The 27,884-nt window shown below is 42.2% G+C and overlaps 1 protein-coding gene across 7 annotated transcripts in view; it reads right to left on the reverse strand.

Annotated features, from left to right (window-relative positions):
- Rbms3 (RNA binding motif single stranded interacting protein 3) overlaps positions 1-24,383 on the reverse strand; it is a 780,532-nt gene extending 756,149 nt beyond the window's left edge. For 6 of the 7 annotated variants that reach the window (XM_057766769.1, XM_057766774.1, XM_057766771.1 and 3 more), the window contains exon 1: positions 24,227-24,369. In XM_057766769.1, the coding sequence (XP_057622752.1) occupies positions 24,227-24,352 (126 nt within the window). In that variant the 5' untranslated portion in view covers positions 24,353-24,369. Of the gene's footprint in view, positions 1-24,226 lie in introns of all 7 variants that reach the window. The other variant, XM_057766780.1, reaches the window with a different exon arrangement.
- Between the last annotated feature and the right edge of the window lie 3,501 nt (positions 24,384-27,884).

Below are 27,884 nucleotides of genomic sequence, written 5' to 3' on the forward strand. Positions count from 1 at the left end.
GCCCACGTTCAAGCTGGGACTGCTGTGTCCCTGCGTGAGTCAGAAAGTCCTGGCCATGGCCATGGAAAGCTATTTCTTTAAACAACTCAGGTCCCCATACCTGGATGCAGGGTCTTTTTTGTTGTTTTTATTTTTGTCTTTGTGAGAGTGCCAAGAACTCACTAAGCAGTCTGTGCTGGCCAGCCAGAGAGTCCTGGGATCCTCCTGCCTCTGTCTTTCCTGCTGGGATTATAAGCATGTTCCACCATCCCACCATGCCTGTTTTTTGTTTTGTTTTGTTTTGTTTTTTTTGGGGGGGGGGGTCCTGGGGATTGAATTCAGGTCCCCATGTTTGTAATACAATCCCTTCTCCAGTTGATCTCCCCAGCCCCATGCTATGCATTTCAATGAATAAATTCCAAAGTCATCCTTATTAGACTTTGAATGAACTATCTTGCTAAGTAATCTAGAAGACCCTGCAGAATTTACTTCACCCATCCTTAGGCCTCAATTAAAAACACAATTTAAAGAATTTCTGAGCCTCGTTGTCTCAATTTAAGAAGCAGGAACAGGTTATAAAACACTCTATATATTATATATAAAAAGGTTTATGTTATCCTATGTGTTAAATGTCAATGAAGCAAAAAATGGGCTAACTAAAAGAACATTTTACTTAGGTGGTTTTGAGTAGACATACTTAGTCCTATAACAGATTCCTTCAGAAAGGTTCTTATTCGGGGTCTGTCTGAACTAAGAGATCTGAGAACTCCTCTAAGAACCTCTTCTGCCAGAAATAGTGCAGCTCCCCGGCCTGTCAGAGCTACTGAGGTGACTTTTCTTTGGTTCTGAGCCACTGCCAAAGGAACCGGCATCTGATTTCTCTGATTTGGTCCTGAAGCATGAGAATGTCAAGCCACTTTTAGGACTTCACATGTGTGCATGCATGTGCTATGTATGCTCTGCTCACATGTACGAGCAGGTGCACACATGTGTGTGCGCATGCATGTGGAAACCCACGATTGACACCAAGTATCTCCCTTATCACTCTTTATATTTTGAGTTTCTCCTTGAACCTGGGAGTTCACTGGTTGTCTAGGGTGGCTGGCCAGTGAACCCTGAGAGATCCTTTTGTCTCTGTTTCCCCACTGGGGCTCTCAGATACAGTCCAGCTCTCAGATGCAGTCCCGAATCTCAGATGCAGTACCCAACCTCAGCTTTTACTTAGGTACTAGGGATCTAATCTCACTTGGCACAGCATGCACTTACCCATGGAGCCACCCTACCAGCTACACAGCCGTATTATTGTTTTTTTAATATGCCACACCAGAGAGATAAACAGGCAAGCATCAAGGTCTGAATTTCTACTGAATATTCTACAATTCCATCACCAGGAGGAAACTTCAGGAATCCACATACTTTTTCCATAAAGTTCTCTCTTGGCTGAATTCGGCAATTTTCTAGGGTTTTATTTATATAGTGGTAATCTTCTGGCACTAATATTTTAAAATATTTTCATCAAATCTTATTGCCTTGACAAGATATTAGCAACTTCAATCTATGAAACACATTTAAACATGTTTATAGAAACAAGTAGATAAATATTCCATTATATTTTATTTAATCTGGCATCTGCTGACTTAAAATTTTTATAAATATATAATAGGTCGGACAAGAAAACGTTGATTAAAGTGGTTTTTTTTTAGTCATATTTTGAAACACACAAACTAAAAGATGTCTGGTCACAAAGTTGTTTTCAAATAAAAAGCCTTATTTGTTTATTAGCATGGTTACATTTGTAATTTTCTAAAGGCAAAGTATGAACAGCTACAAAATCACCAGTTTTCAGACAACATGTTCTTAATTCAATGACTTCTATGATAAAATACAGCCTTAGAAAATGGAGAACATTTCTGCCACTCTTTATCTAATACCATCCGGCCTTCATCCAGGGGCACAAGAAACCAACCTGTCATTACAAAAACAAAGTTCAGCCGAAGACAAAAATCGTCCTCAGTATGGGAAGTTTAATATTTCTTCATAAAACCGTATTATTTTGATGCCAAACTTTGGAGGGAGACATATATTAGTTTTCGAGCACAGAAGAGATAGTTATGTCTGTTGTTGAATAAAAGAACCTATCCAATGGTAGAAAGATCTGTGAAGGAAATTTTGGTCTATTCAATAGTAGGAGAAGCGCAAATCAAGACAATAAAATAGTGGGGTTGGAGAGACAGCCCAGTCATTAAGATCCCTTACTGCTCTTGCAGAGGACCTACCTGGGTTTGGTTCCCAGCACCCACATAGCAGCTCACAACCATTTGTAAGGTGAATTTCAGGGGATCCAATGCCCTCTTCTGATCTCAACGGGCATTACATGCATGTGACACACAGACATACAAGAAGGTCAATCACTCATACACATAAAAATACAAAACATTAGGACAACAATAGAATAGTATGCTTACCCAAAGTTGCAAAAGTGGAATTGTATGCTGGAGTCTGAATTGGGCCAGAATGATGAGGTAGATTTTGTGCCAGTTCAGCCTTCCAGTCCATATCAGTGCCAATTCAGCTTTCCTATCCATATCAGTGCCAATTCAGACTCTCCAGTAGAAACTTTCAGTCAAGGATTGATCAGATGGTAAACAGTTGCTTTTCAAGTGTGGATACCAGAGTCTGAATCCTTAGCATCCACATGACTGTTAAGTAGACCTGGTGGATAGCTGGTAATCTTAACATCATAGAGGTAGAGACAGGGTCCCTTGGGGCAATCCAGCCACTAATGAGATCTGGGCATGAGTTAGACATGGATTTAATATGTAAGGTGGAAATGCAATTGAGGAAAACAGTCAGTGTCAACCTCTGATCTTCAAATACATGAACATGCCTAGACATATATTTCCACATACATATATACTCATTCATATGTGAACATGCACATGTGAACTCATGCATACACATGTATACACATAACATACACAAGATTAAATCTGAAGATACCATCAGTTAGAGTAGTTCTACTTTTCTAGAAAAATCCTAAGGAAACTCTCACAAATATGTAGGGATATGAACATACATACAGATACACATATACAGGAATTTGGTACACACACACACACACACATATACACAAAACTAATGTTATTGTAAAAGCAAAATATAATTGGATATGGTCTCAATGGGCCCAAATAAGGGAATAATGATCTATTTCAACAAAAAACATATTATTATAGTTTATGTCAAAATTAAAAAGAAAGCATATGCTGTATTTAAGGCAAGGGAACAGTATTTATTTATATGTGTTGTTGAGTGAAAGAAAGTTCCAGAAGGGTAAACAGAATAGGCTTCAAGTATCCCAGTGAGCCCTAGGGACAAGCTACATCCCCAGTACTAGCTATAAGCCTGTACCTGGCTTTTTGTTATGTAAGTCCTAGAGATTGAACACAGGGCCTCAGGCTTGCAAAGCACATACTTCATTTATTGAACCATCTCCCCAGGCCCCCGAAATAAACATTTTTTATGCCTTAAGTTGCATACTGAATGAGAGGCCTGTTACAGCTCATCCTTGCTTTATCGTCACGTGGGCACAAACCGTCACTTTGTCCATCCTGTATGCGCTACCTGCCTATGAGTTCCTGAGTCTCTGTTACCAAATACTGAATTTGCTTGGTACTGGCTGTAGTTTCTCACCAGTCTTCCTCAAACACTTCCCAAAAATAAAGCAAGAAGGGCCGCCCACTGAATTAAGGTTTAAATATACATCTAATTTAAAAGTAATTATGGATTCTTATAATTATGGATTTTTTTAAAGAATATATCTTCATAATCAAAAATACCTGGAAAGACAAACAACTGTCCTTCCTGACCAAGGCGTAAATTAGGCTTTCAATTTAATTTTAGCATATATTTGCAAAGTTTCAATGTCCCAACAGAACTTGCATTGGTTTTGTAGTTGAAGCAGGAGGAGAAGCCTTAGTCTTCACCTTTGAGGGATCACAGAGTTGCCGCAAAGAGCTGAACTGATATAATGATGTCATTCAACTTCACAGTCTGTGATTGTTACTAAGTGTGGTCTCATGAGACCACACTGTAATTCCTTTCATAAGTGTGATCAATATGTGCCTTTCCTAAAGAGGGTGGAGGGAGCTGATCAGCAACTTGTTAAGCTTATAAATTATTATGCTTCTCCAAAAAAGATGATCAGAGCACATGCATGCACAGTAACTGTTCCCTTCAAACATGCATTTGAATAGGACTGTGTCTGCAATGCGACACTCACAGGCCACAGAGAACTGGTAATGGTCATCTATGAGAGTGCCAGCATCTGGCACAGCAGGAGTGATGAGTCAGAACCCTTTCTAGCCTGTGCCTTCTGTACCAGTGCTGTTGCCTCTTCCTTAAATCTTTGAATTTGTCTCATGTGTTCGGTTCCTCACTATAAAGAGAATTTAATCTTACCCTCAATTTCATCACAAATCCTAACAAGATTCTAAGCAGTCATCTAAAAATCATAGAAAAGAATGCATTTCTATATGGTTGATAATTTCAAATTGTCCTATTTAATGGACTGTTTGCTTAATCAATTTAAAGGTTTTTTTTTTTTTTGTATGTGCATGTGTTTGTGTACCCAGGAACATGAATGTTACAGTCCACATGTGGAGGTCATAAGACAACATGATGGATCTACTTCTCCTTTTCTACCATTTAGATCCCAGGAATTAAACTAAAATCACAAGGCGTGGTGATAAGTGCCTTCCCTTATTCAGTTACCCATTCAGCCCAATTTAAAAAATTCCGGCACTTATTGTTCCTTTTAAAATTAGTTGAGTGAGTGTCACATACCTATAATCCCAAGACCTGAGAGACAGAGGAGGCAGGAGGATCGGGGGTTAAAGTCATCCTTGGCTAAAGACAGCCAGGGCTACAGTTTAGACACTGCCTTAAAACACTAGCAATCAACCAACTATTTAACTAACTAGCTAGCTAGTAACCAAGTAATTGCCCAGCTAGCCAATTGATCAACCAACCAAATAAACAAACAAAATGCAGGCTGTCTGAGTTGGGATAGAAGAACAGACAATATCATAGCACAGACTTCCATGAAGCACAGACTCCTGAGGCTGGAGAAGTGACCAAGTCTTTTGGAAGGTTCAATATGAATGATGTACTTCCAGGCTACATATCCAAGAGGAAACAGAATGGCGGCTGAGAGGGAAGACCATGGAGACTGTGGTAACCAAGGGAAGTGAAACAAAGCAACTGAGACACCATGATGTCAAACTGTGGGAAGACAATCTCAGGAGAGAGAAGATACTCCAAAGTGGTACCAGCTAGGAGCTTGTGAACTTCTGTGATGACCCAAGTTAAAAATAATTCCTGATATTTACCTACTAGGTAACTTATAAGGCATAACTCTGGCTGAACAGCCTTAGGCCATCTCATTGAATTTATGGAAGGACCTCATGAAGTAGTCCACACTTTCCCATCTTTAGAAGGGAGGAACTTGACTCTGAGATAGTCACTGACTATGCTTCTGGCATAGTCTCCACCCAAGTCAATTCTGAAGTGCCCACATGCAGCCAGGGCATTAATCGGCTCCCCATGTTCTAATGTCTCCAAGGCTCACTCACACAGATAAGCACTTCAGACCTTGGTCCCATAAAGTATCCATTGTTTCTACCTACTTTTCCCCAGTAGTTTCTGTGAAACATGGATATATGTACTCTTATTATGGTCCTTGTATTTCCCCTTCCTGTTTCTTCCATTCAAGCAGTGGTGGTTTGAAAGGGAATGAACCCCATAGCCTAATATATTTCAATGCTTAGCCTATAGTGAGCGACACTATTAGGAGATATAGCCTTGTTGGGGTAAGTGTGACTTCATAGTAGGAAGTGTGGCACTGTGTGGGGTGGTGGGCTTTGAGGTCTCATGTGCTCAAGTTACACCCAATATGGGATACAGTTCACTTCCTGCTCCCTGTGGATCAAGGTATAGAACCCTCGCTACCTCTCCAGTACCATGTCTGCCTGCATGCTGCCTTGCTTCCTCCCATAACAATAAAGGACTAAATTTCTGAAACTATAAAACAGACCCAATTAAATGTTTTAATTTGTAAGGGTTGTCATGGTCATGGTATCTCTTCACAGCAGTAGAAACCCTAACTAAGATACTTGCTCTCATTTGGTATATTGTCAGGAATACAGCATGAACTCAATGTGTGCATTCTGTATGGAGACACAGCCGTACTCAAGATTGAAAGGAGCTGAGAGGTCATGGCTGGGACTCAGCCACTCTAGGGAGGCTCTGTGAATACCCATAACTACAAAAGCATAGACTGGAAGCAAACAGACTTTTGCAAAGCAAGTCTTAGCCCCTGAAGGATTATGCAAAAGGAGGATGAGATTTTAAGATAGGAATACTTGATGCTTCTCCTTGAGCTCTGTACAAATAGGAATCGACAAGCGAGCCATATGGCTAAATATCGCAGCTGATACAAGCTTAGCTTTAAATATTGTGATATAAGCAGTAGTCAGACTTTAGCACATGATTCCCAAAATCGTGATCCCAACACTCGCAGGAGGCAGATGCAGAAGGAGCTGATAACGGGAAAGTAGGCAACGAGGTGATGCCAGTAAGGTTTCAGATGCAAGCAGGCAACCCATCCTGTTGGGAACAGCAGAGGCGCTTACACCTTCACTTTGATGTTACTTTGATGCTCTGCTGTTTCATGGGCTGATGAGTTTGCAGCTGGTTGGCTGGTTTTCATGGTGAAGAACATTTCGTGGAAGCAGTGCATGATTGTTGATGGCTACTTTCAGCCAGATTTACAGGGACAATCGAGAAGAAATGGGAGCAGAACTGAAATACTTGGAAAATCAGCATGCTTCAAGGACAATATGGCTGTTAGAGGCTACACGGTTTGAAATTATTCAATAATATGTCTTAAGTGGGGCTGGAGAGAGGGTTCAATGGTTAAGAGTATTTGGTGCTCTTCCAGAGGACCTAGATTCTATTTCCAGCACCCATATGACTGCTCACAACCATCTGTAATTCCAGTTCCAGGGGATATGACTCCCTCTACTGACCTCTGTGGACAATAGACATGTAGGCACATGCATAAACACACAAAATGAATAAACAAACAAATAAATCCATATAAAAAGACAGTATCTCAGAAATCTGCAAAGTCCCTAGGATCACAGTGCTTTCAGGAGTTTTCACGGAAAAGCCATTCCAGAAGAGTCCCAGACCTGCCTTAGGATTCCTTTTCCAAAGTTTACGCAGTAAAGCTCTGCAAAGCTGCTGCTCCCATGATCCAAGAAGGTCTAGATTCTGGTACAGCTCGTACTAATGCAAAACTTAGAACTGTCACAGTGATGATAACTTGGTAGGTATAGAGAATGAAGTTTAGACATGGAGTCATGGGAGCCTCCACCAAGATTTCAAAGGAAAGTCTATGTAGTTCAGGCAATATGCTAAGTGGTCAGAATTTCTGTAAGCAGTATTCAGTGGATGAATTTATTCAAAGCTGAATTTAGGATTCAGGAGATGTAGAGGTGTCAATAGTGTGCAATGGTGGCCAAAAAAAGCTATAGTTACCGAGCAAAATATGACCAAGAGAACATCTGTGTAAGGCTACAAATAGCAAAGCTTTATAGATGGGACTGCCAAAGTCCTTAGAAGCCCACTTACTACCACGCTGTATCCTGGATTCCAGGTGAGGAGATGGAGGCTTTAGTACTTGTTCTGTTGGTGTCTATATTGCCCTGGATCAATTCATCATCAGTCCCCTGTTCTTACCTTATAAAACAGGAATAATTCACCTGTGCCCAGCCTATTCCTGCAACTTGGAAGTATGCAACTCTCTCTTTGACTTTTAAGGGACCCACAGTTAAGAATTGCCATGAGTCCTGAAGGAGACCTTGGGTTTCTGACTTTTGAGTGATGCTGGAGCACTTAAGATTTTGGGACATCTGGTGGTGGACATGTGCATTTTGTATTGTGAGGTAGACGTGAATTTTGTAAACAGGAAGAGGGCTGCTGTGATTTGGATGAGAGTCCCACTAAGATGTGTGTGACTTGGACTCCACCATGGTGCTATCACCACACAGTCAAACTTCTAGAGATGGAGACTGGTGGGAGGTCCCTGCATCACGAGGAGTGTGACTTGAAGATGCCTGGGAGACACCAGCCTATGAGTCTCTCTTTGTTTCCTGACCCACGATCTTGTTTTAATTCTCAATTCAATTGCCGGCTAATTTCCTCATCAGGTACCCAAAGCCATGCAGCCAACTAATCTTGGACTGAAACACCCAGGTTTATGTGGTAAACAAAATGCTTCTCTTTATGAGTTTGTTTGTCTAGAATATAGCTATGTTGCTATAGCAATGTTGTTATAAACAGTTAGTTTAAGGAATCAATACGCCAAGAAACAATGCAGAATACAAACTGAAGAAGCCTCTGGGATTATAGGAAAAATACATAGAAAAAAAAAAGCAAAGGTTTGAGCTATAGAAGTTTAAGGAGAATATAAGAAAACGTTTATTCAATGATATAATAGAAGAAAACATTTTAAATTTAGATACAGAATATTCAAGAAGGTAAGGTTTCTCCAAATCCAAATAAAACTACACAAGACAAATGCTAACCAATGGTCAGGAACAAAAAGAATATGTTAAAATTCAGAGTAAAGAAGCAGGCGATAGACAAACATTCTACCAAGGTTAACAGCATATTTTTCAGCAGAATTTATGCAACTTGGAGAAGAACTGAGACAGCTGTCTGGGAAAGCTGACCTCCATGAATGAAGAGACAGTAAGTCGTTTCCAGGAAAGTTGTAACTGAGGGAGAAGCTATAACTGCAGGATAAGCTATAACTGAGGGAGAAGCTGTAACTCCAGGAGAAACTGCAACTGAGGGAGAAGCTGTAATTGCAGGAGAAGCTGTAACTGAGAGATGTCATCAATACCAGAAGTCTCTTGTATGAAAAAAGTTCTCTAAGCTGAAAAGAAAGCATGGTAATTAGAATTTTTTTTTAAACTGTAAAACTTACTAGTAAAAGTAAGTACACAGTCAAACTCCGAATTTAGTGTTCAGACAGTGTTTGAATCACTTCTCTTTAGTATGAGGGTTAGAAGGCACAGATGTTGGGGCTGGCGAAAGCTCAGTGGTTATGATCGTTCACTGCTCTTCCAGAGGAGCAGAGTTCAGGGCCTATGTAACTCACAGCCACTGTAACCCCAGCCACACGAGATGCAATGCCCTCTTCTCACTTTGTGAGCACTGCACACACATACACACATAAAAACATGCACAAATGCAGAATTAAAAAATAAATAGAAAACAAAAATACCAAAAGATGAAAGTATTAGCAATAGCAAAAAAATAATGTGTTAAGGGATTCATAATATAAATATGCAAATTGTGTCATCAAACTCTTTTATAGATGAAGTGGAATAGGAGTGTAGAGGTTTTCATCTTTTTTTTAATCAAATTTAAGTCACTGTGATTTTAAAAGGGCATATTAGAACTATAAGTTCTCCCTCTTGCTTCCCCCACACCATGTGTATGTGTGTGTGTGTGTTGTGTCTGAGTATGTGTGGGTGTGCGTGTGTGTGTGCACATGCATACTTCCTGGCACTCACAAAGCAAAAAAGTATAGCAGATACATAAAGACATCAAAGCATACCACTGTGCTTTTGATCGCTCGATACAAACACTAGGGATCACAGCTGAAGAATGGAATTAGGCTGACGATTTCTGGACTCACGATCCATGCCTCAAAAGCTATGCGGAACTGCTGCTGCTGCCCAGAGAACCCCCTGGTGGTTTCCCCAGGTGGCTTGGACTTCCTCCCAATACAGTGACCAGATCTGAAAGAGGAGGGTCCCCAGGGGGGAGTGCAGAAACCAAGCTTCTTGGGACAACCGCTCACAATTGGCAACTGAATGACCTTCCCAATCCATTATTGGATTGTGTTCAACAGAACAGAACCCCAAGGATCAGAAAGGTCTAAGAGGATATTCAGATATCACTTCCTGGTTGGGCAGTATCACTGAGTGTGGAAGCTTCTGGAGTGAGTGACGTTATTATAGTCATCTGATCAAATGCCAACACATACCATACCCCTACATGTAGTTTTTTAGTAACACAGCTAATATGTAATCATATATATATGTGTGTGTGTATATGTATGTATATGTATATATATATGTGCATATATACACACATACATAGTCTTTTTCATATGTGTGTATGTATATATATGTATGTGTGTGTGTGTGTGTGTATGTGTGTGTGTGCATAGTCTTTTTCAAGATAGGGTTTCTCTGTGTCGCTTTGGAGCCTGTCCTGGTACTTGCTCTGTGGACCAGGCTGACCTTGAACTCACAGAGATCTCTCTGCCTCTGCAAAAATAATTTTTAAACTACTGTTAGTTGGACAATACCAGAGACAACAACAAAAAAAAATCCTACTTAACTAATGAAGCATTTTATTCTACCCTCAAATGATGGCAACCATGTTAGGACCTGCTCTGTATATTTAGTCATGGAGAAGATCTTGCTGGAAGAAAACAATTTAAGTCTTTAATATGGTATTCTAGGAAGGAGATGCTGATGTGTTTAATCTTCGTCTCTGGAGCAGCTGGGCAGGGCTGGAGGCAGCCAGGATGTGAAAGCAGAAACTTGGGGAAAATGGCCACTTCTATTGGATATCCCAGAAGGGTCTTAAAAAACAAATTGTGGATCTCGGCACCAGGAGAGACAGCAGTGTGGTGAGTTTGTGTCCGGCTGCGGAAGCAGCCCTGGACAGGGAACTCTGAAGTCCCTCATCCCCCACCCTATACTCCCTGGGTTCCTTGCAGGGGCTCTACACCCCGCATACTGCCTCTCTCCTCTTGTCCCACCCCGCTTGCATCCAGAACCCTTCTCCCTTCTGCCCCCTTTCCTCTTTGGGCACAAAACACCACCCAGCTCAGTCTGTCTGGCGCTGGGGGCAAATCCACAAGGCAAGTAGGCAGGGGAGACCTCCTTTGTTTCACTGGCCTGCCTGCAGCAAGTAAGGTAGGCGCTTTGTTTACGAACTACCCAACCTGCATGGAGACCTGATCTTGGCACCAGGAGAGACAGCAGTGTGGTGAGTTTGTGTCCGGCTGCGGAAGCAGCCCTGGACAGGGAACTCTGAAGTCCCTCATCCCCCACCCTATACTCCCTGGGTTCCTTGCAGGGGCTCTACACCCCGCATACTGCCTCTCTCCTCTTGTCCCACCCCGCTTGCATCCAGAACCCTTCTCCCTTCTGCCCCCTTTCCTCTTTGGGCACATAACACCACCCAGCTCAGTCTGTCTGGCACTGGGGGCAAATCCACAAGGCAAGTAGGCAGGGGAGACCTCCTTTGTTTCACTGGCCTGCCTGCAGCAAGTAAGGTAGGCGCTTTGTTTACGAACTACCCAACCTGCACGGAGACCTGATCTTGGCACCAGGAGAGACAGCAGTGTGGTGAGCTTGTGACCGGCTGCGGAAGCAGCCCTGGACAGGGAACTCTGAAGTCCCTCATCCCCCACCCTATACTCCCTGGGCTCCTTGCAGGGGCTCTACACCCCGCATACTGCCTCTCTCCTCTTGTCCCACCCCGCTTGCATCCAGAACCCTTCTCCCTTCTGCCCCCTTTCCTCTTTGGGCACAAAACACCACCCAGCTCAGTTTGTCTGGCGCTGGGGGCAAATCCACAAGGCAAGTAGGCAGGGGAGACCTCCTTTGTTTCACTGGCCTGCCTGCAGCAAGTAAGGTAGGCGCTTTGTTTACGAACTACCCAACCTGCATGGAGACCTGATCTTGGCACCAGGAGAGACAGCAGTGTGGTGAGTTTGTGTCCGGCTGCGGAAGCAGACCTGGACAGGGAACTCTGAAGTCCCTCATCCCCCACACTATACTCCCTGGGCTCCTTGCAGGGGCTCTACACCCGCATACTGCCTCTCTCCTCTTGTCCCACCCCGCTTGCATCCAGAACCCTTCTCCCTTCTGCCCCCTTTCCTCTTTGGGCACATAACACCACCCAGCTCAGTCTGTCTGGCGCTGGGGGCAAATCCTCAGGGCAAGTAGGCAGGGGAGACCTCCTTTGTTTCACTGGCCTGCCTGCAGCAAGCAAGGTAGGCGTTTTGTTTACGAACTACCCAACCTGCATGGAGATCTGATATTGGTACCAGGAGAGACATCACTGGAGCACCAGGAGAGCTATCACTGCAGAGTGCCATCACTGGGAAGGTACAACAGTAGGCAAGAAGACCTGATCCGGTAAAAGAAGATCCATAGGGGAGCATTCGGAGAAAGAGATGGGCAGGCGCCAATGCAAGAATTCACCCAACAACCTGAAAAACTATATGAAACCACCAGAACCCAGCGACCTCACAACAGGAGGACATGAACACATTAATCATGAAGAAGTAGATAAAACTGACTTTATGAAAGTGATTGACGCCCTTAAACAGCATGTAAAAAATGCCCTTATAGAAATGGATGAGAAGTATAACAGAAAGTTTGAAGAATTGAGTAAATCAGTGAATGATACCCTAGGAAACCAAGGAAAAACAATCAAACAGATAATGGAAACAGTTCAAGACTTAAAAACTGAAATGGAGGCAAAGAAGAAAACACAAACAGAAGGCCAGCTGGACAGGGAAATTCTAGGTAAACGATTAGAGACTACAGAAGCAAGCATAACCAACAGAATACAAGAGATAGAAGAAAGAATCTCAGATTCTGAAGATACCATAGAGAAAATAAACACGCTGATCAAAGAAAACAGCAAGGCCAACAAATTCTCATCACAAAACATTCAGGAAATATGGGACACAATAAAAAGACCAAACCTAAGAATAATAGGAATAGAAGAAGGAGAAGAAGTGCAGCTCAATGGTCCAGAAAATATATTTAATAAAATTATAGAAGAAAACTTTCCCAACCTAAAGAAAGATACACCTATGAAGGTTCAAGACGCATACAGAACACCGAATAGGCTGGATCAAAAAAAAACATCCTCTCGCCATATAATAATCAAAACACAAAGCATACAGAATAAAGAAAGAATACTAAGAGCAGCAAAGGAAAAAGGCCAAGTTACTTATAAAGGTAAACCTATCAGACTTACACCTGACTTCTCTATGGAAACCATGAAAGCCAGAAGGTCCTGGATAGATGTACTGCAGAAACTAAGAGACCATGGATGCAAGCCCAGACTACTATACCCAGCCAAGCTTTCGTTCACTATAAATGGAGAAAACAAAATTTTCCAGGATAAAAACAAATTTAAACAATACGTAGCCACAAATCCAGCCTTACAGAAAGTAATAGAAGGAAAATCACTAACCAAGGAGTCCAACAATGACCACAATATCTCAGACAACTAGAGACCCTTCACCAGCGCAACACAAAGAAGGGGAACACACAAAATTTACTACTAAAAAAATGACCGGAGTTAACAACCACTGGTCATTAATATCACTTAATGTCAATGGACTCAACTCTCCTATAAAAAGGCACAGACTAAGAGATTGGATACGAAAACAGGATCCAACATTCTGCTGTTTACAAGAAACACACCTCAATCACAAAGACAGGCACCTACTCAGAGTAAAGGGTTGGGATAAGGCTTATCAAGTAAATGGACCTAAGAAACAAGCAGGGGTGGCCATACTAATTTCTAACAAAGTTGACTTCAAACTTAAATCAATCAAAAGAGATGGAAAGGGACATTTTCTACTCATAACAGGAACAATTCATCAGGATGAAGTCTCAATCCTGAATATCTATGCCCCTAATATAAAAGCACCCACGTACGTAAAAGAAACATTGTTAAAACTCAAGGCAGCCATCAAACCGCACACATTAATAGTAGGAGACTTTAATACTCCTCTCTCACCAATGGACAGGTCAATTAGACAGAAACCTAACAGAGAAATAAGAGAATTAATGGAGGTAATGAATCAAATGGACTTAACAGACATCTATAGAATATTCCACCCAAATAGGAAAGAATATACCTTCTTCTCTGCAGCTCATGGAACCTTCTCAAAAATCGACCACATACTCGGTAACAAAGCAAACATCCACAGTTACAAAAAGATATTAATAACCACCTGTATCTTATCAGATCACCATGGATTAAAGCTAGAATTCAGCAACAATGCTACCCCCAGAAAGCCTACAAACTCATGGAAACTGAACAGTCAACTACTGAACCATACCTGGATTAAGGAAGAAATAAAGAAAGAAATTAAAGTCTTCCTTGAAGACAATGAAAATAAAGAAACAACATACTCAAACCTATGGGACACTATGAAAGCAGTCCTGAGAGGAAAGTTCATAGCACTAACTGCCCACTTAAAGAAAACAGAGAAAGCACACATTGGAGACTTAACAGCCCATCTGAAAGCTCTAGAAAAAAAAGAAGCAGACTCACCTAGAAGGGGTAGAAGACTGGAAATAATCAAACTGAGGGCTGAAATCAACAAAATAGAAACACAGAAAACAAGTGAAAGAATCAATGAATCAAAAAGCTGGTTCCTGGAGAAAATCAACAAGATTGATAAACCCCTATCCAAACTAATCAAACGGCAGAGAGAGAATTTGCAAATTAATATGATCAGAAATGAAAAGGGAGACATAACCACAGACACAGAGGAAATTCAGAGAATCATTAGATCTTACTACAAAAGCCTGTATGCCACAAAACTGGAAAATGTAAAAGAAATGGACACTTTTTTAGATAAATACCATATACCAAAGTTAAACCAGGACCAGGTGAACAACCTAAATAGACCTGTTAGTCGTGAAGAATTAGAAGCTGTTATCAAAAACCTCCCTTCCAAAAAAAGTCCAGGACCAGATGGTTTCAATGCAGAATTCTACCAGAACTTCCAAGAAGACCTAATACCTATACTCCTTAATGTATTTCACAATATAGAAACAGAAGAGTCATTGCCAAATTCCTTTTATGAAGCTACAGTAACTCTGATACCAAAACCACACAAAGACCCAACCAAGAAAGAGAATTACAGGCCAATCTCACTCATGAACATCGACGCAAAAATCCTCAACAAAATTCTGGCAAACCGAATCCAAGAACACATTAGAAAAATTATCCATTATGATCAAGTAGGCTTCATCCCAGAGATGCAGGGCTGGTTTAACATACGCAAATCTATCAATGTAATCCATCATATAAATAAACTGAAAGAAAAAAACCATATGATTGTTTCATTAGATGCTGAAAAATCATTTGACAAAATTCAACATCCCTTTATGATAAAAGTCTTGGAGAGATTAGGGATACAGGGGTCATACCTAAATTTAATTAAAGCTATATACAGCAAGCCGACAGCTAATATCAAATTAAATGGAGAAAAACTTAAAGCCATCCCACTAAAATCAGGAACACACCAAGGCTGTCCACTCTCTCCATACCTCTTCAATATAGTTCTCGAAGTTTTAGCAATAGCAATAAGACAACATAAGGGGATAAAGGGGATTCAAATTGGAAAATAAGAAGTTAAACTTGCATTATTTGCAGATGATATGATAGTGTACATGAGCGACCCCAAAAACTCCACCAAAGAACTCCTACAGCTGATAAACACCTTTAGTAATGTGGCAGGATACAAGATCAACTCCAAAAAATCAGTCGCCCTCTTATACACAAAGGATATGGAAGCAGAGAGGGAAATAAGAGAATCATCACCTTTCACGATAGCCACAAAAAGCATAAAATATCTTGGGGTAACTCTAACCAAGGAAGTGAAAGATCTATTTGACAAGAACTTTAAGGCATTGAAGAAAGAAATTGAAGAGGATACCAGAAAATGGAAGGATCTCCCTTGCTCTTGGATTGGGAGGATCAACATAGTAAAAATGGCAATTCTACCAAGGGCAATTTATAGATTCAATGCAATCCCCATTAAAATCCCATCAAAATTCTTCACAGATCTTGAAAGGACAATAATCAACTTTATATGGAGAAACAAAAAACCCAGGATAGCCAAAACAATCTTATACAATAAAGGAACTTCTGGAGGCATTACCATCCCTGACTTCAAACTCTATTACAGAGCTACAGTAATGAAAACAGCGTGGTACTGGCATAAAAACAGAGCAGTCGACCAATGGAATCGTATAGAAGACCCAGATTTTAACCCACAAACCTATGAACAACTGATTTTCGATAAAGGAGCTAAAAGTATACAATGGAAGAAAGAAAGCATCTTCAACAAATGGTGCTGGCACAATTGGATGTCAACCTGTAGAAGAATGAAAATAGACCCATATCTATCACCATGCACAAAACTCAAGTCCAAATGGATCAAAGACCTCAATATCAATCTGAACACACTGAACCTGATAGAAGAGAAAATGGGAAGTACCCTACAACATATGGGCACAGGAGATCGCTTCCTATGTATAACCCCAGCAGCACAGACATTAAGGGCAACATTGAATAAATGGGACCTCCTGAAACTGAGAAGCTTCTGTAAAGCAAAGGACACTGTCATTAAGACAAAAAGGCAGCCTACTGACTGGGAGAAGATCTTCACCAACCCCGCAACAGACAAAGGTCTGATCTCCAAAATATATAAAGAACTCAAGAAACTAGACTTTAAAAGGATAATTAACCCAATTAAAAAATGGGGCACTGAACTGAACAGAGAATTCTCAACAGAAGTTAAAATGGCCAAAAGATACTTAAGGTCATGCTCAACCTCCTTAGCGATCAGAGAAATGCAAATCAAAACAACTTTGAGATATCATCTTACACCTGTCAGAATGGCTAAAATCAAAAACACCAAGGATAGCCTTTGCTGGAGAGGTTGTGGAGAAAGGGGTACCCTCATCCATTGCTGGTGGGACTGCAAACTTGTGCAACCACTTTGGAAATCAGTGTGGCGGTTTCTCAAAAAAATTGGGATCAACCTACCCCTGGACCCAGCAATACCACTCTTGGGAATATACCCAAGAGATGCCCTATCATATGACAAAAGCATTTGTCCAACTATGTTCATAGCAGCATTATTTGTAATAGCCAGAACCTGGAAGCAACCTAGATGCCCTTCAATGGAAGAATGGATGAAGAAAGTGTGGAATATATACACATTAGAGTACTACTCTGCGGTAAAAAACAATGACTTCTCGAATTTTGCATGCAAATGGATGGAAATAGAAAATACTATCCTGAGTGAGGTAACCCAGACCCAAAAAGAAGATCATGGGATGTACTCACTCATAATTGGTTTCTAGCCATGGATAGGGGCCACTGAGTCTATAATTTGTGATCCTAAAGAAGCTAAATAAGAGGGTAAACCCAAGGAAAAACATATAGATATCCTCCCAGCTATGGGAAATAGACATGATTGATGGGCAAAAAATTGGAATCTTGGGGGTGGGGTGGGATGGGGATGAGGGGTGATGGGGAGAGAAAAGTGTGAAGGAGAGGAGGAGGGGAACTGGGGGAATCGGGGTGATTGGGGATAAAGGAAGGTTGGATAGGGGAGCAGGGAAACTCATACCTTAGTTAAGGGAGCCACCTAAGGGTTGGCAAGAGACTCGAACTTGAAATGGCTACCAGATGCCCAGGGCAATGTCCCCAGTTAGTTCATTGGGGCACCTGAGGATAGGGAACCTGAAATGAACCTACCCTATAATCATACTGATGAATATCTTGCATATCGCCATAGAACCTTCATCTAGCGATGGATGGAGATAGAGACAGAGACCCACACTGGAGCACTGGACTGAGCTCCCAAGGTTATAATGAGGAGCAAAAGGAGAGAGAACATGAACAAGGAAGTCAGGACCATGAGAGGTGCACCCAACCACTGAGACAGTGGGGCCGATCTATTGGGAGCTCACCAAGGCCAGCTGGACTGCTACTGAAAAAACATGGGATAAAACCGGACTCTCTGAATGTGGCGGACAATGAGAGCTGATGAGAGGCCAAGGAGAATGGCACGAGAACTTTCATCTGGCGATGGATTGAGAGAGAGACAGAGACCCAATTTGGAGCAACGGTCTGAGCTCTTAAGGTCCAAATGAGGAGCAGAAGGAGGGAGAACGTGAGCAAGGAAATCAGGACCACGAGGCATGCACCCACCCACTGTGACAGTGGAACTGATCTATTGGGAGCTCTCCAAGGCCAGCTGGACTGGGACCGAATAAGCATGGGTTGAACCTGGACTCTCTGAACATGGCGGACAATGAAGGCTGATGAGAAGCCAAGGACAATGGCACTAGGTTTCGATCCTAATACATGAACTGGCTTTGTGGGAGCTTAGCCTGTTTGGATGCTCACCTTCCTGGACCTAGATAGAAGTGGGAGGACCTTGGTCTTCCTGTAGGGCAGGGAATTTGGACTGCTCTTCAGTATCGAGAGGGAGGGGGAATGGACTGGGGGGAGGAGAAGAGGAGTGGGGATAGGGGGAGGGGAGCGGGGGGAGTGGGCAATATGTGGGAGGAGGGGGAGGGAAATGGGAAACGGGGAGCAGTTGGAAATTTTAATTAAAAAAGAATAAAAAAAAATGAAAAAAAAATAAATATACTCAGGCATGTAAAAAAAAAAAAAAAAAAAAAACAGTGTGCCCTCTCTAAACTTTTTGGTTCTCGTTGTAGGTTTAAATCATTCCAAAAACAAAATGCATGTTCCAGGCTGTAACCACACCATTGTTCTCCCCTGAGATCCACACATGCACTAGAAGACAAGAAGCCCACTGGTTCCCAGAGCCTAATTAATCATGACACAGGCATCCCCTTTGTTGCTGCTCTCCTGGGGCATTTTCATACCCCAAGGAGATGGACCACAGGAAGATTTATGTACAAGGAATGTGCTTTTCTTTCGGGAGGTGGCAAAAAAGGACTAGAGGAGGAGAAATAGGAAGTATATCTTCTAAACCTGGCTATTTCGAATAATTCACTTTTAATGACTGTGTGAGAAAACCAGCATCTCAGCAACATTTTAAAGACGATGGTAAAGGGGTTCTTAAGTAGGTAGCTACCATCCATCTGCCTCATTTTACAAACAGAAAAACTGGGTTTCAAGGGAAAAATCCATCTCCTATTTGTGAATTTGCATCATTTGGAAACACTATGGGGTATCCATGTTCATGCATCACTGAAGAACTCTGTCCTGCTTTGGTTCCTGTAGCTGTGATCAAACACCCGGCCACAAGCTCCAAAGGGAAGTAAGGGTTTATTTGGCTTCTCATTCCCATTATGATGCTTCCTTAAGAAGCGGAGGTGGGAACCAACCCAAAGCAACTAGTCACATGACATGACCTCCAATCAAGAGCAGAGAAAAACAAATGTACCCAGATTCCCTTGCTTGCTGCACCTGAGCTCTTGAGGGGCTTTCTATGTTCAAATGTCTCAGAGTGCAGCCCATGAAATGGTCTTGCCCACATTCACGATGGGTCAGTTAACAACCCTGAAAATTCCCCTCAGGCCCCTCTGACCCAGGGAAGCCCTGATCCAGGCTGTGTTCCCTGGTGATCCTAAATTGTATCAAGAACATTTCAAACTAACCAGCAATCTTCTTTCAGAAAACCCTAGAACTCAACAAATGTCTCAGAAGTTAGCCTTTCAGGGACTGAATATTGGGATTATGACAGGCTCAATAAACCAAGTTGTTCATGATCTGATCCTTAAATCCTGGGACAAATGACTCCTTTCTATGACAAAGAGAAGTTTGTGAGCTGAGTTGGTTAGGAACCTATGTTTGGGGAGACTCTCCTGGATTATTTGGGTGACCTCTTACCCCCCCCTCCTCCCAAAGCATCCTTTTTTGGAAAGGGGAGTGATGAGATACCAGACAGAGCTCAATGAGAAGATGGAGAGATGGAGGTTTGAAGATGCTGTATTGCTGGTCTCAATGATCAGAGACAGCCCACAAGCCAGCTGGGACAGAGAATGTATCGCCAAAAAAAGAAAAGCAAGCCATCCTTTTCCTACAGCCTCTTAAAGGCTCTTCAAAGAGCACCTCCCCACTGACTCCTTGATTTTGGCTCAGAGAGACTCATTTTAACTTCTGACCTTCAGAACTGTTGGAGAATGCATGGTATTTTGAGTCCCCCCCCCCCCCGCCATATCTGTGGTGGTTCGTTTCATCAGTCATGGGAAATTACCACAGTCAAATGCAGAAGGACTCTGAGAAAATATTTGGTCAGGTTGAGGCTATGAAATCCTGAGATGTTAATAAGGCTATCGATTTCATGTTACTAACTCGATGCTCCTGGGAAACCAGGATTCCCCTGTAGCATGGAAACAGAGGTCAAAGGAAGTCTGTTGAATCATTGGGCTGAGCATACACACACCATGTGGGCTAGCACTCCAGAATCTCCAGGAATTAGAGACCTGGGGCTATTTTAATCAGCTTGATGAGTTTTATAAAAAAGTCAAAGGTTTCATGAGGTAGGCAGAGCAACTGTGGCCCCACGAAAGGCCATTAAATTACACGACTAAAGAAAATCTCTGAGAATCCATGCAGACAAGATTCCAGTCCTGTGACTTGAAACCACAAAACCTCCATGGTCCCTAGGCCGCGTGGAAACTATGGGATCTCTTCTCACGTTTCTGCAGCCCCAAATATTCTAGTATTTCAGCATGCAAAAATGGATCCATGTGAAAATTACGAAATCATCGGTGTCTTCCAGCGGGGTTATCCTAACCCAGCTTGTAGTCTTCCGCAAACCAGCGGGAGTGTTACATGAGTCTAATGTCATCTGATCAAGCAGGGGACGGCAATTTGAGAGAGAGTTTAAATGCTGGATTAAAGGGAGGATGTCAAGTAAGCATCAACGCTAATCCTTAGAGGGTCCTTGAACTCGGACATCTGATACCCCTGAGTCTTCTCAGAATGTCCTAATCTCCTACTTCTATTTCCTTCCACCTCCTGCCTCCCTTTACTCTCTGTGCTCTAACCAAAGGCAGCAGCAGTTGCTGGGTTTAAGACAACAGAAAGTGGCTAGACAACCCCTAATTTACCATATAGTTAAGAAGACAGAGTAACACTTAATTTTCAACCCTGCCCCTAGATGTAAAATGAAGAATTCTACAAATACAAAGGTTCCTCTAAGGAGTCACATGCACACTAAAATTAAATGATTAGAAAGAGCTAGAGCTGGGATCCAAACATGTCATTATTCTCGAGTGTAGACGAAGGCATTGAGATACTGTGATAAAAGACAATTCAGGAAATCAGCTACGTACTAAAGCTGGAGAAAGTTACACAGTACATCTTTGCATCTCTGGCCCCGCCAGGAGCTGTGCAACTTGGGACAAGAAACTTAACTTTTCTGAATTTAATTACACTAACCTTTAAAATGGTGATGATAACAATAATAACTATCTCCTTGAACTATTTTGGCAAATGAGTATATATGACATATGTAAGAGGGCTCAGCACTTGGAAAATATTAAATGTGCAATAAATTTCAGCTACTTCTGATGACCTTGAAGTCAATAAGAATATGAACAGAAATACTTTATTAAATTATGATTTGTCTTATTTTGGTTTGAAAAGTAATGACTGAAGGGAAAATTTAATCAGACATAGTAAACACGAAACTGGCTACTAGACAAATGCTTATGCAAGATATATGCAGATTTTATTATTATTTTGCTTATATTTTGAGCGCCACATGAATCCAGGACTAGGAAAAAGTGCCTCTTGTCTCCCAGTGACACGCATGAGCATGGGAAAGGTCTAATTTGACTCTGCTTTCTTACTGCTCTCTCTAATGATTTACAGCAACTGTTTCTTAAAATATTTTAATGGGGCTGCAGAGAAGGCTCAGTGCGTGAAGCACCTGCTGTGCCATCCCGAGGATCTGAGTGCAATCCCGGCCCACGTGGAAAACCCTGAGGATGGTGGGGCTTGCTTGTAACCCCAGCCCTGAGGAGGAGGAGACAGGCAGAAACTTGGGCCTCACTGGCCTGCCAGCCTAGCTAACTTGTCAGGGTCCAGTGAGAAACTCTGCCCCAAATCAAGGCGGATGGTCCCTGTGGAGTGACAATTGAGTTTATCCTGGCCTCCATACATATTCACACTTACGTGCAATTGCACACATGTGTACAATCGCACAAACACTTTAGTGGTTTTCCACCACCCTTAGATATAATCTTCTCGTCTAGATTGAAGAAGCACCGCTTTCTGTGCGTGCTGGCCAGTTTTATGTCAGCTTGACAGAACCTAGAGCCATCTGAAGAGAGGAGACCTCAATTGAGAAAACACCTCCATGAGATGCAGTTGTAGGGTATTTTCTTAATTAGATTAATGGGGGAGGGCCCAGCCCAATGTGGTTGGTGCCAGCCCTGGATTGGTGGTCCTGAGTTCTATAAAAAAGCTGGGCAAACCATGAGGAGCAAACCAGTAAGCAGCACCCCTCATGGCCTCTGCATCAGCTCCTGTCTTCAAGTCCCTGTCCTAAGTTCCTTCCCTGACACTTCCAGAAGTGTCAGCGAAACAAACCCTTTTCTCTCCAGCTTGTTTGGGTCATGGTGTTTCATCACAGCAACGGTAACCCTAACCAATGTGGCTTCCCCCTTTCTCTCTGACCTTACCTTCCTTCTATTCTCCTCTCTTCAGGCTCCTTCATGTCAACTCTTTCCTGCTTGGGTTTCTCTTTCTCCTGAGCTCAGCACTGACACCCATCCTTGTCACTTACCTGGAGTCTGGAGGATGACTTACCTGCCCACCTAATCTCAAAGCAGCACCCACTTGTTTTCCAACACATCAATCTAGAGTGAGTCTCTGCATTGAATTTACCACTACTAAATACTGTTCTTATTCATGTGCTTCTTTTTACCTTTGTGTGTGTGTGTGTGTGTGTGTGTAAGTAGTAGCATTCTTTAGATAGGAAGAACATAATAACAGTGAATAATTATAAATGAATAATAATGCTAATTTTGATGAAAGAATAAGAACAGTTATTAACGATTTTCTTAGAAGCTATTTAAAAATACCTAAAACTATCTTCACGCATATTTTCTTATTTATTTATTGAATAATTAATTTATTCATATAACTACTTATAGTTCAGGATGACCTCCTGCCACCACATCCAGGTGTCGGAATCACAGCTGTGCACCACCATGACTGGTGTATGCAGTGCTGGGAACTGAACCCAGGGCTGTGTGTAAGCTACAGGAGCACTGGATTCACAGAGCTGCCTTCCATCCTCTCATGCATAGAGCCTTTCACATGTTAACCAGACGCCAGAAGTCTACTCCCTGAGTCAAGAGCTCCCTGCAACATTGCCTTCGAACCAAGTCATACTAATTCTCGGTTTGAACAAATCACCTGAGACGTCTCTCATGTGTCCTTACCACACATTGCTTCAATTTAGAAGCTCTACATACTTTATAAGTTCATGAAGTGGTGATCGGGTGGTAAGGAATGGGAATCTCCAATCAACCTTTAAATAGCAGCAGATCCCACATCTACCAGGGTTGACGAGCCAGAGGATGCATTATGAGCCCTGCCCAGAACTGTGTTCAGCCCTCTAGCGGTCACCAGAGACCTCCACACACACCCTAGTGAACATCCACTACAATCTTTTTTAAGGACACATAATGCAGTTTGCAATAACACAGAAACCTTACTGTGGTTCAATTAAGTCACATGAAAGATACGGCAACAAAAACAGGCTCCTTATTCTAGAAGGTTCTCAGATTCCATGAGTTTTCTTTTCCATGACTAGGGTTTATTTTCCCTGCCCTTTAAGTCATTTATACCAACAACTAGAGCTCTGTGTAGTGGTAGCTGCAAAATATTTCTGTCTGTTTACATTTCTACAAATATATCAAAAAGACCAGGGAGGAAAGTTGAGTGTCCAGGATCCTCTAACTTTTCTCTCATTTTAAGACTCTTTTTATCCCTAGCACAACAGTGACCAACTAGATTCTTAATCAACAGCTAAGAGGAAGTCAGAAGAATCAAACCAGAAATAGCCACACACTCAATCTCCCCAGCGCACCAATCTGAAAACCGTGGTAATCTGTACCACCTAGGAGCAACTCTGCATAAAATATCAGCTCTCACCAGAGGTCATCCAAACATTTACCCTCTAACTGCTTTAAGACATTCCCATCACTCTCTTAGTCTACTCTTAGTCTACAGTATATTTGTAGGAAAACCGCCCATCTCACAGAAAGACCAACTTAAAATATAACTGCGCGGAGCATCCAAATACAGAGAGGTGGGGACTTACCGCAGGGTGCCCAGTGCAGTAGGTGTAGCTGGCACGAGACTGGTAGTGCAAGCTCGCTCTTGGGAAGGAGTATGTGTTCCAGGCGGGTTGGCTGCTGCTCCATTGGGAGCTGAAGCCAGGGCTCATGGTCACTCGTGACTTGCTCGTTGGATAGGCTCTCACTGTGGAGTTAGACTGTGGAGAAGAAAGAGATGTGGTGTAAGGTCAGCTCTGTTGACGCCAGCTCTACAACATCATGCATTCTTCTGTGTGGACAGGGCGGACAACTCAGCTAACCTTGGAAATGGCTGCTGTCAGTGGAAGAAACATTAACTACTCTTCTGATTGAGATTAAAGCTTTCCCCCCTGTATAAAAGTTTTGCCTGGATTGCCAAGCACAGAACCTCATTGACACTGATTGCTTCAAAACTGTTTTCCCCCTAGCTACAACATGCAACTCTGTCCTTTAGAAACAAGTAATGCTTTGGTAGGGATAGTGACAACCCTACCTTCCATTACATAAATGACCTTCAGCACAGTGGTCACCTTGGAAGCCACCATGAGTCTCATTCCTATGTGGTAAATCAGAATTTGATTAGGAGGATCAGACTGAAACACAGGTTGCTGCCCAACTCTAAGTGGCCTTCATATTTCGTGGGTCTATTGCTCTCTCGGCGAGACACCAGCAGAAGTCTGGGCACACTCCAGTAGCTCGCTATCATATTGCCTCGAGATAGCAACATGGTAGAGGGCTTGAAATGGCCATTTATGTTCAACCTACTCGTCCCATGTCACTGAAAGTGGAAGAGTGGTAAAATATTAATTTCCCAGATGTCAAGATGGCTGATCACAGTGACATGCAGAGTAAAATATATGGAAAACAAAAGTCCCTTGTTATCTCCTTTGTCCTCGGATGGCCACAGCACAGGAGGCATATAATGGCTTCTTTTCAGAGAGCATTCTCTATCATCAGATTGTGAGAACCACTTACCCCAGCAGCAGAGTGGCTTCCACAATAAATTCTATTTATAAATCCATGGCGCTTGCCAACTCAATCACAGGGAAAATGTGTTAATCATATTGCTATTATATTCTGTAAATCCAGTGGGGAAGAAGCTTGCATCTGAGAACCTGAGTTCCTGGTGGGCTAGGTTCTGATATCAGATACCTAGATTAACAATTTTTTAAGGATACGTCTTAGCACCTTGGGATAACTAGTTCTGGAGAGCAAGTCAGTCCTTTAAAAGGAGGAATGAAATCTTAATCCACAGATGAATGAATCCATTTAAACTACAGAACCACAAAACACCATGCCCCTCACCCATTGTCATGATAACCACCTGTGTGGTCCACAGAGGTCAAAGGTCAATAGGAAATGCAGAAACATTCATAAGGCGTATTTACCAAGGGACTAAGCGATGGCTTAGTCAGTAAAGGGCTTATCACACAAGCATGAGGAACTGAGTTTAGATTTCCAGAACCCACAGAAAAGCTAGGTGCAGAGAAAGGATCCTACCCTAAACTTCCCTTGGCTCCAAAACAGCTTCACTTCCTGCCGCCTGGAAATCACCACCCTCAGTAGCTCCTTCATGACTCCATCTAGTCCATGGTTATGTTCTTGTTTCCACGTTTACATGAGTCAGAAACCTGACCCTATACAGGGAAGTTGGTAACAGCCCTCCTCTCCTAGTTCAGTAATGGTGGTCATTCTCTCAGTGACCACAAGGCAGGCAGGGTGGTCATTCTTCTCCATATTCTGTTCCCCATCTGTTGTAACATTCACACTCAAGCTGTGTCTCTTCTCTGGTGTCATTTCTCTTATCTCTTCTCTATGTGTGTGTGGGGGTGTACACATGTATGAATACACACACACATACACACATACACACACACACAACTAGAGAGCAGTTATGTAGTTTACTTTTTCTTAAATTCCAACCCCCACTTGTAAACTATCTACTGGATATGATATAAAACTGTTGATCACCTAAAGGAAACCAAAATTTAAATTATCACACACAAAATTCAGTGGGTTAATTGCTGTACTCTAAACCTTTCTCTCCCACATAACTAACTTTTCAAAAACATAACAGATACATTTTGAAACCAACTGCCTGGAAGTCTTAGCATTGTTGACTCATTTCCAGTGTCAATGACCGGTGTCACTGAATCCTTGTGAAAAGTTTCAGTAGTTCTTAAACTGTTTTGTCCTCTCTTGTCCCATATCGCTCTCCGTAGTTAAGGGCTCCATGAGTTCTCAATAGGACCGCTGAAATGGAATGACAGCCTGCCACCCTCGGCCTTGACAGACCCTCCACAGCATGACACTAGAGTCGGACTTTCTGCAAGCAGGCCTGTACAGTGTTTCTCTGAGCTGACAAATGTTCAGTACATTTTTTAGCATGGTAATGTCTCTTAACCCCTCTTTCCCTTCTAATTTTATCCTAACTGATGTCTTAAAGGCAATTACTGGGTCCTCCTATGTACAGTATCTATTACAAAATGATTGCCTCTCTGTCTTTGTATCTTACATAAAACACTAAGTGTCCATACTTTTCCTTTGAAATGAGAACAAGGTCTTTAAAACATTGTCAATTGACTAGATTATCCTGCCATTAACAATCTGAAAGGTAATGTACAAAAAAGAAAAGAAAAGAAAGCAGACAGTGGGATGACTCGAGGGCTGGTCAGGAGGAAAATGCAAAGCAACACTCTAACAATATACTAGCTCTTTACCAGCTCAAACCAGAGTAACAAAATTAAAACGAGCAGCAACACTAAATGTTGGCATGTGTTGATGGATCTTTGCACAGTGCTAGTGAGAAGAGCACTTAGCACAACTACTTTGGAGAAGTGTGTGTGTGTGTGTGTGTGTGTGTGTGTGGTATGAAACATGAATCATACTTCTACAATATGAGCCAGCAATTGTACCCTTACTCTTTTTCCCAAAAGAAAGCCACATAAATACAATAAGATTTTCTATGAATAGAATTAGTGGGGAAGCTATTATAATTTTTGCTAAATGGTCATGCCAAACTGTCTTCTAATTACTTCATGTTTATTCTGACAGATCTACCCAACTCTCAAGCTTCGTCAGAAAAGCTTCCTTTTGTGATGGGCAGCAGTCAATGCAGAGATTCATATGTGGTCATCATGCTGAGAATAAGTGACCAAGTGCTCAACACTAAATAAGAATTCTGTCTCAACCCAGTCATGCCCAGAAGGTTCAAGGGATGTTGTGGAAGAAGGGTTGGAAAGAAGGTAGGAAAGGAGGCCTTGAGGATCCCTGCTGTGTGACATGTGTGACAGGTCAGGACATGGCTGGGGCACTCAAGAATGAACAGCAGTTCTGTCTACCTGCACATGACCTGCATGGCATCAAACTAATCGAACTAGCATGCCTGGGGGAGGGGCTCCCAAGGCCCCATCCTTTGAGGAACTACTGACAGATGATAGCTGCTAGGGGCGGGAATATTATTCATGTTTGGGCGTATGACCACTGGCAGGCTGCCCAAGCTCCAGTGGACAGTCCCACACCTATGTGTGTACGCTAACTGAACTCAGTGGGATATTTTAAAAACAGATAAGGACATGATGTTAGGAGCAGAAATTTCAGGGAATTCAAATGGGAAAGAGGGGAATAGATAAAATCAAAGTATGTTGTATATATGTTTCAGAG

This window comes from Chionomys nivalis, chromosome 4, assembly GCF_950005125.1.
Source record: "Chionomys nivalis chromosome 4, mChiNiv1.1, whole genome shotgun sequence".
Lineage (NCBI taxonomy): Eukaryota > Metazoa > Chordata > Mammalia > Rodentia > Cricetidae > Chionomys > Chionomys nivalis.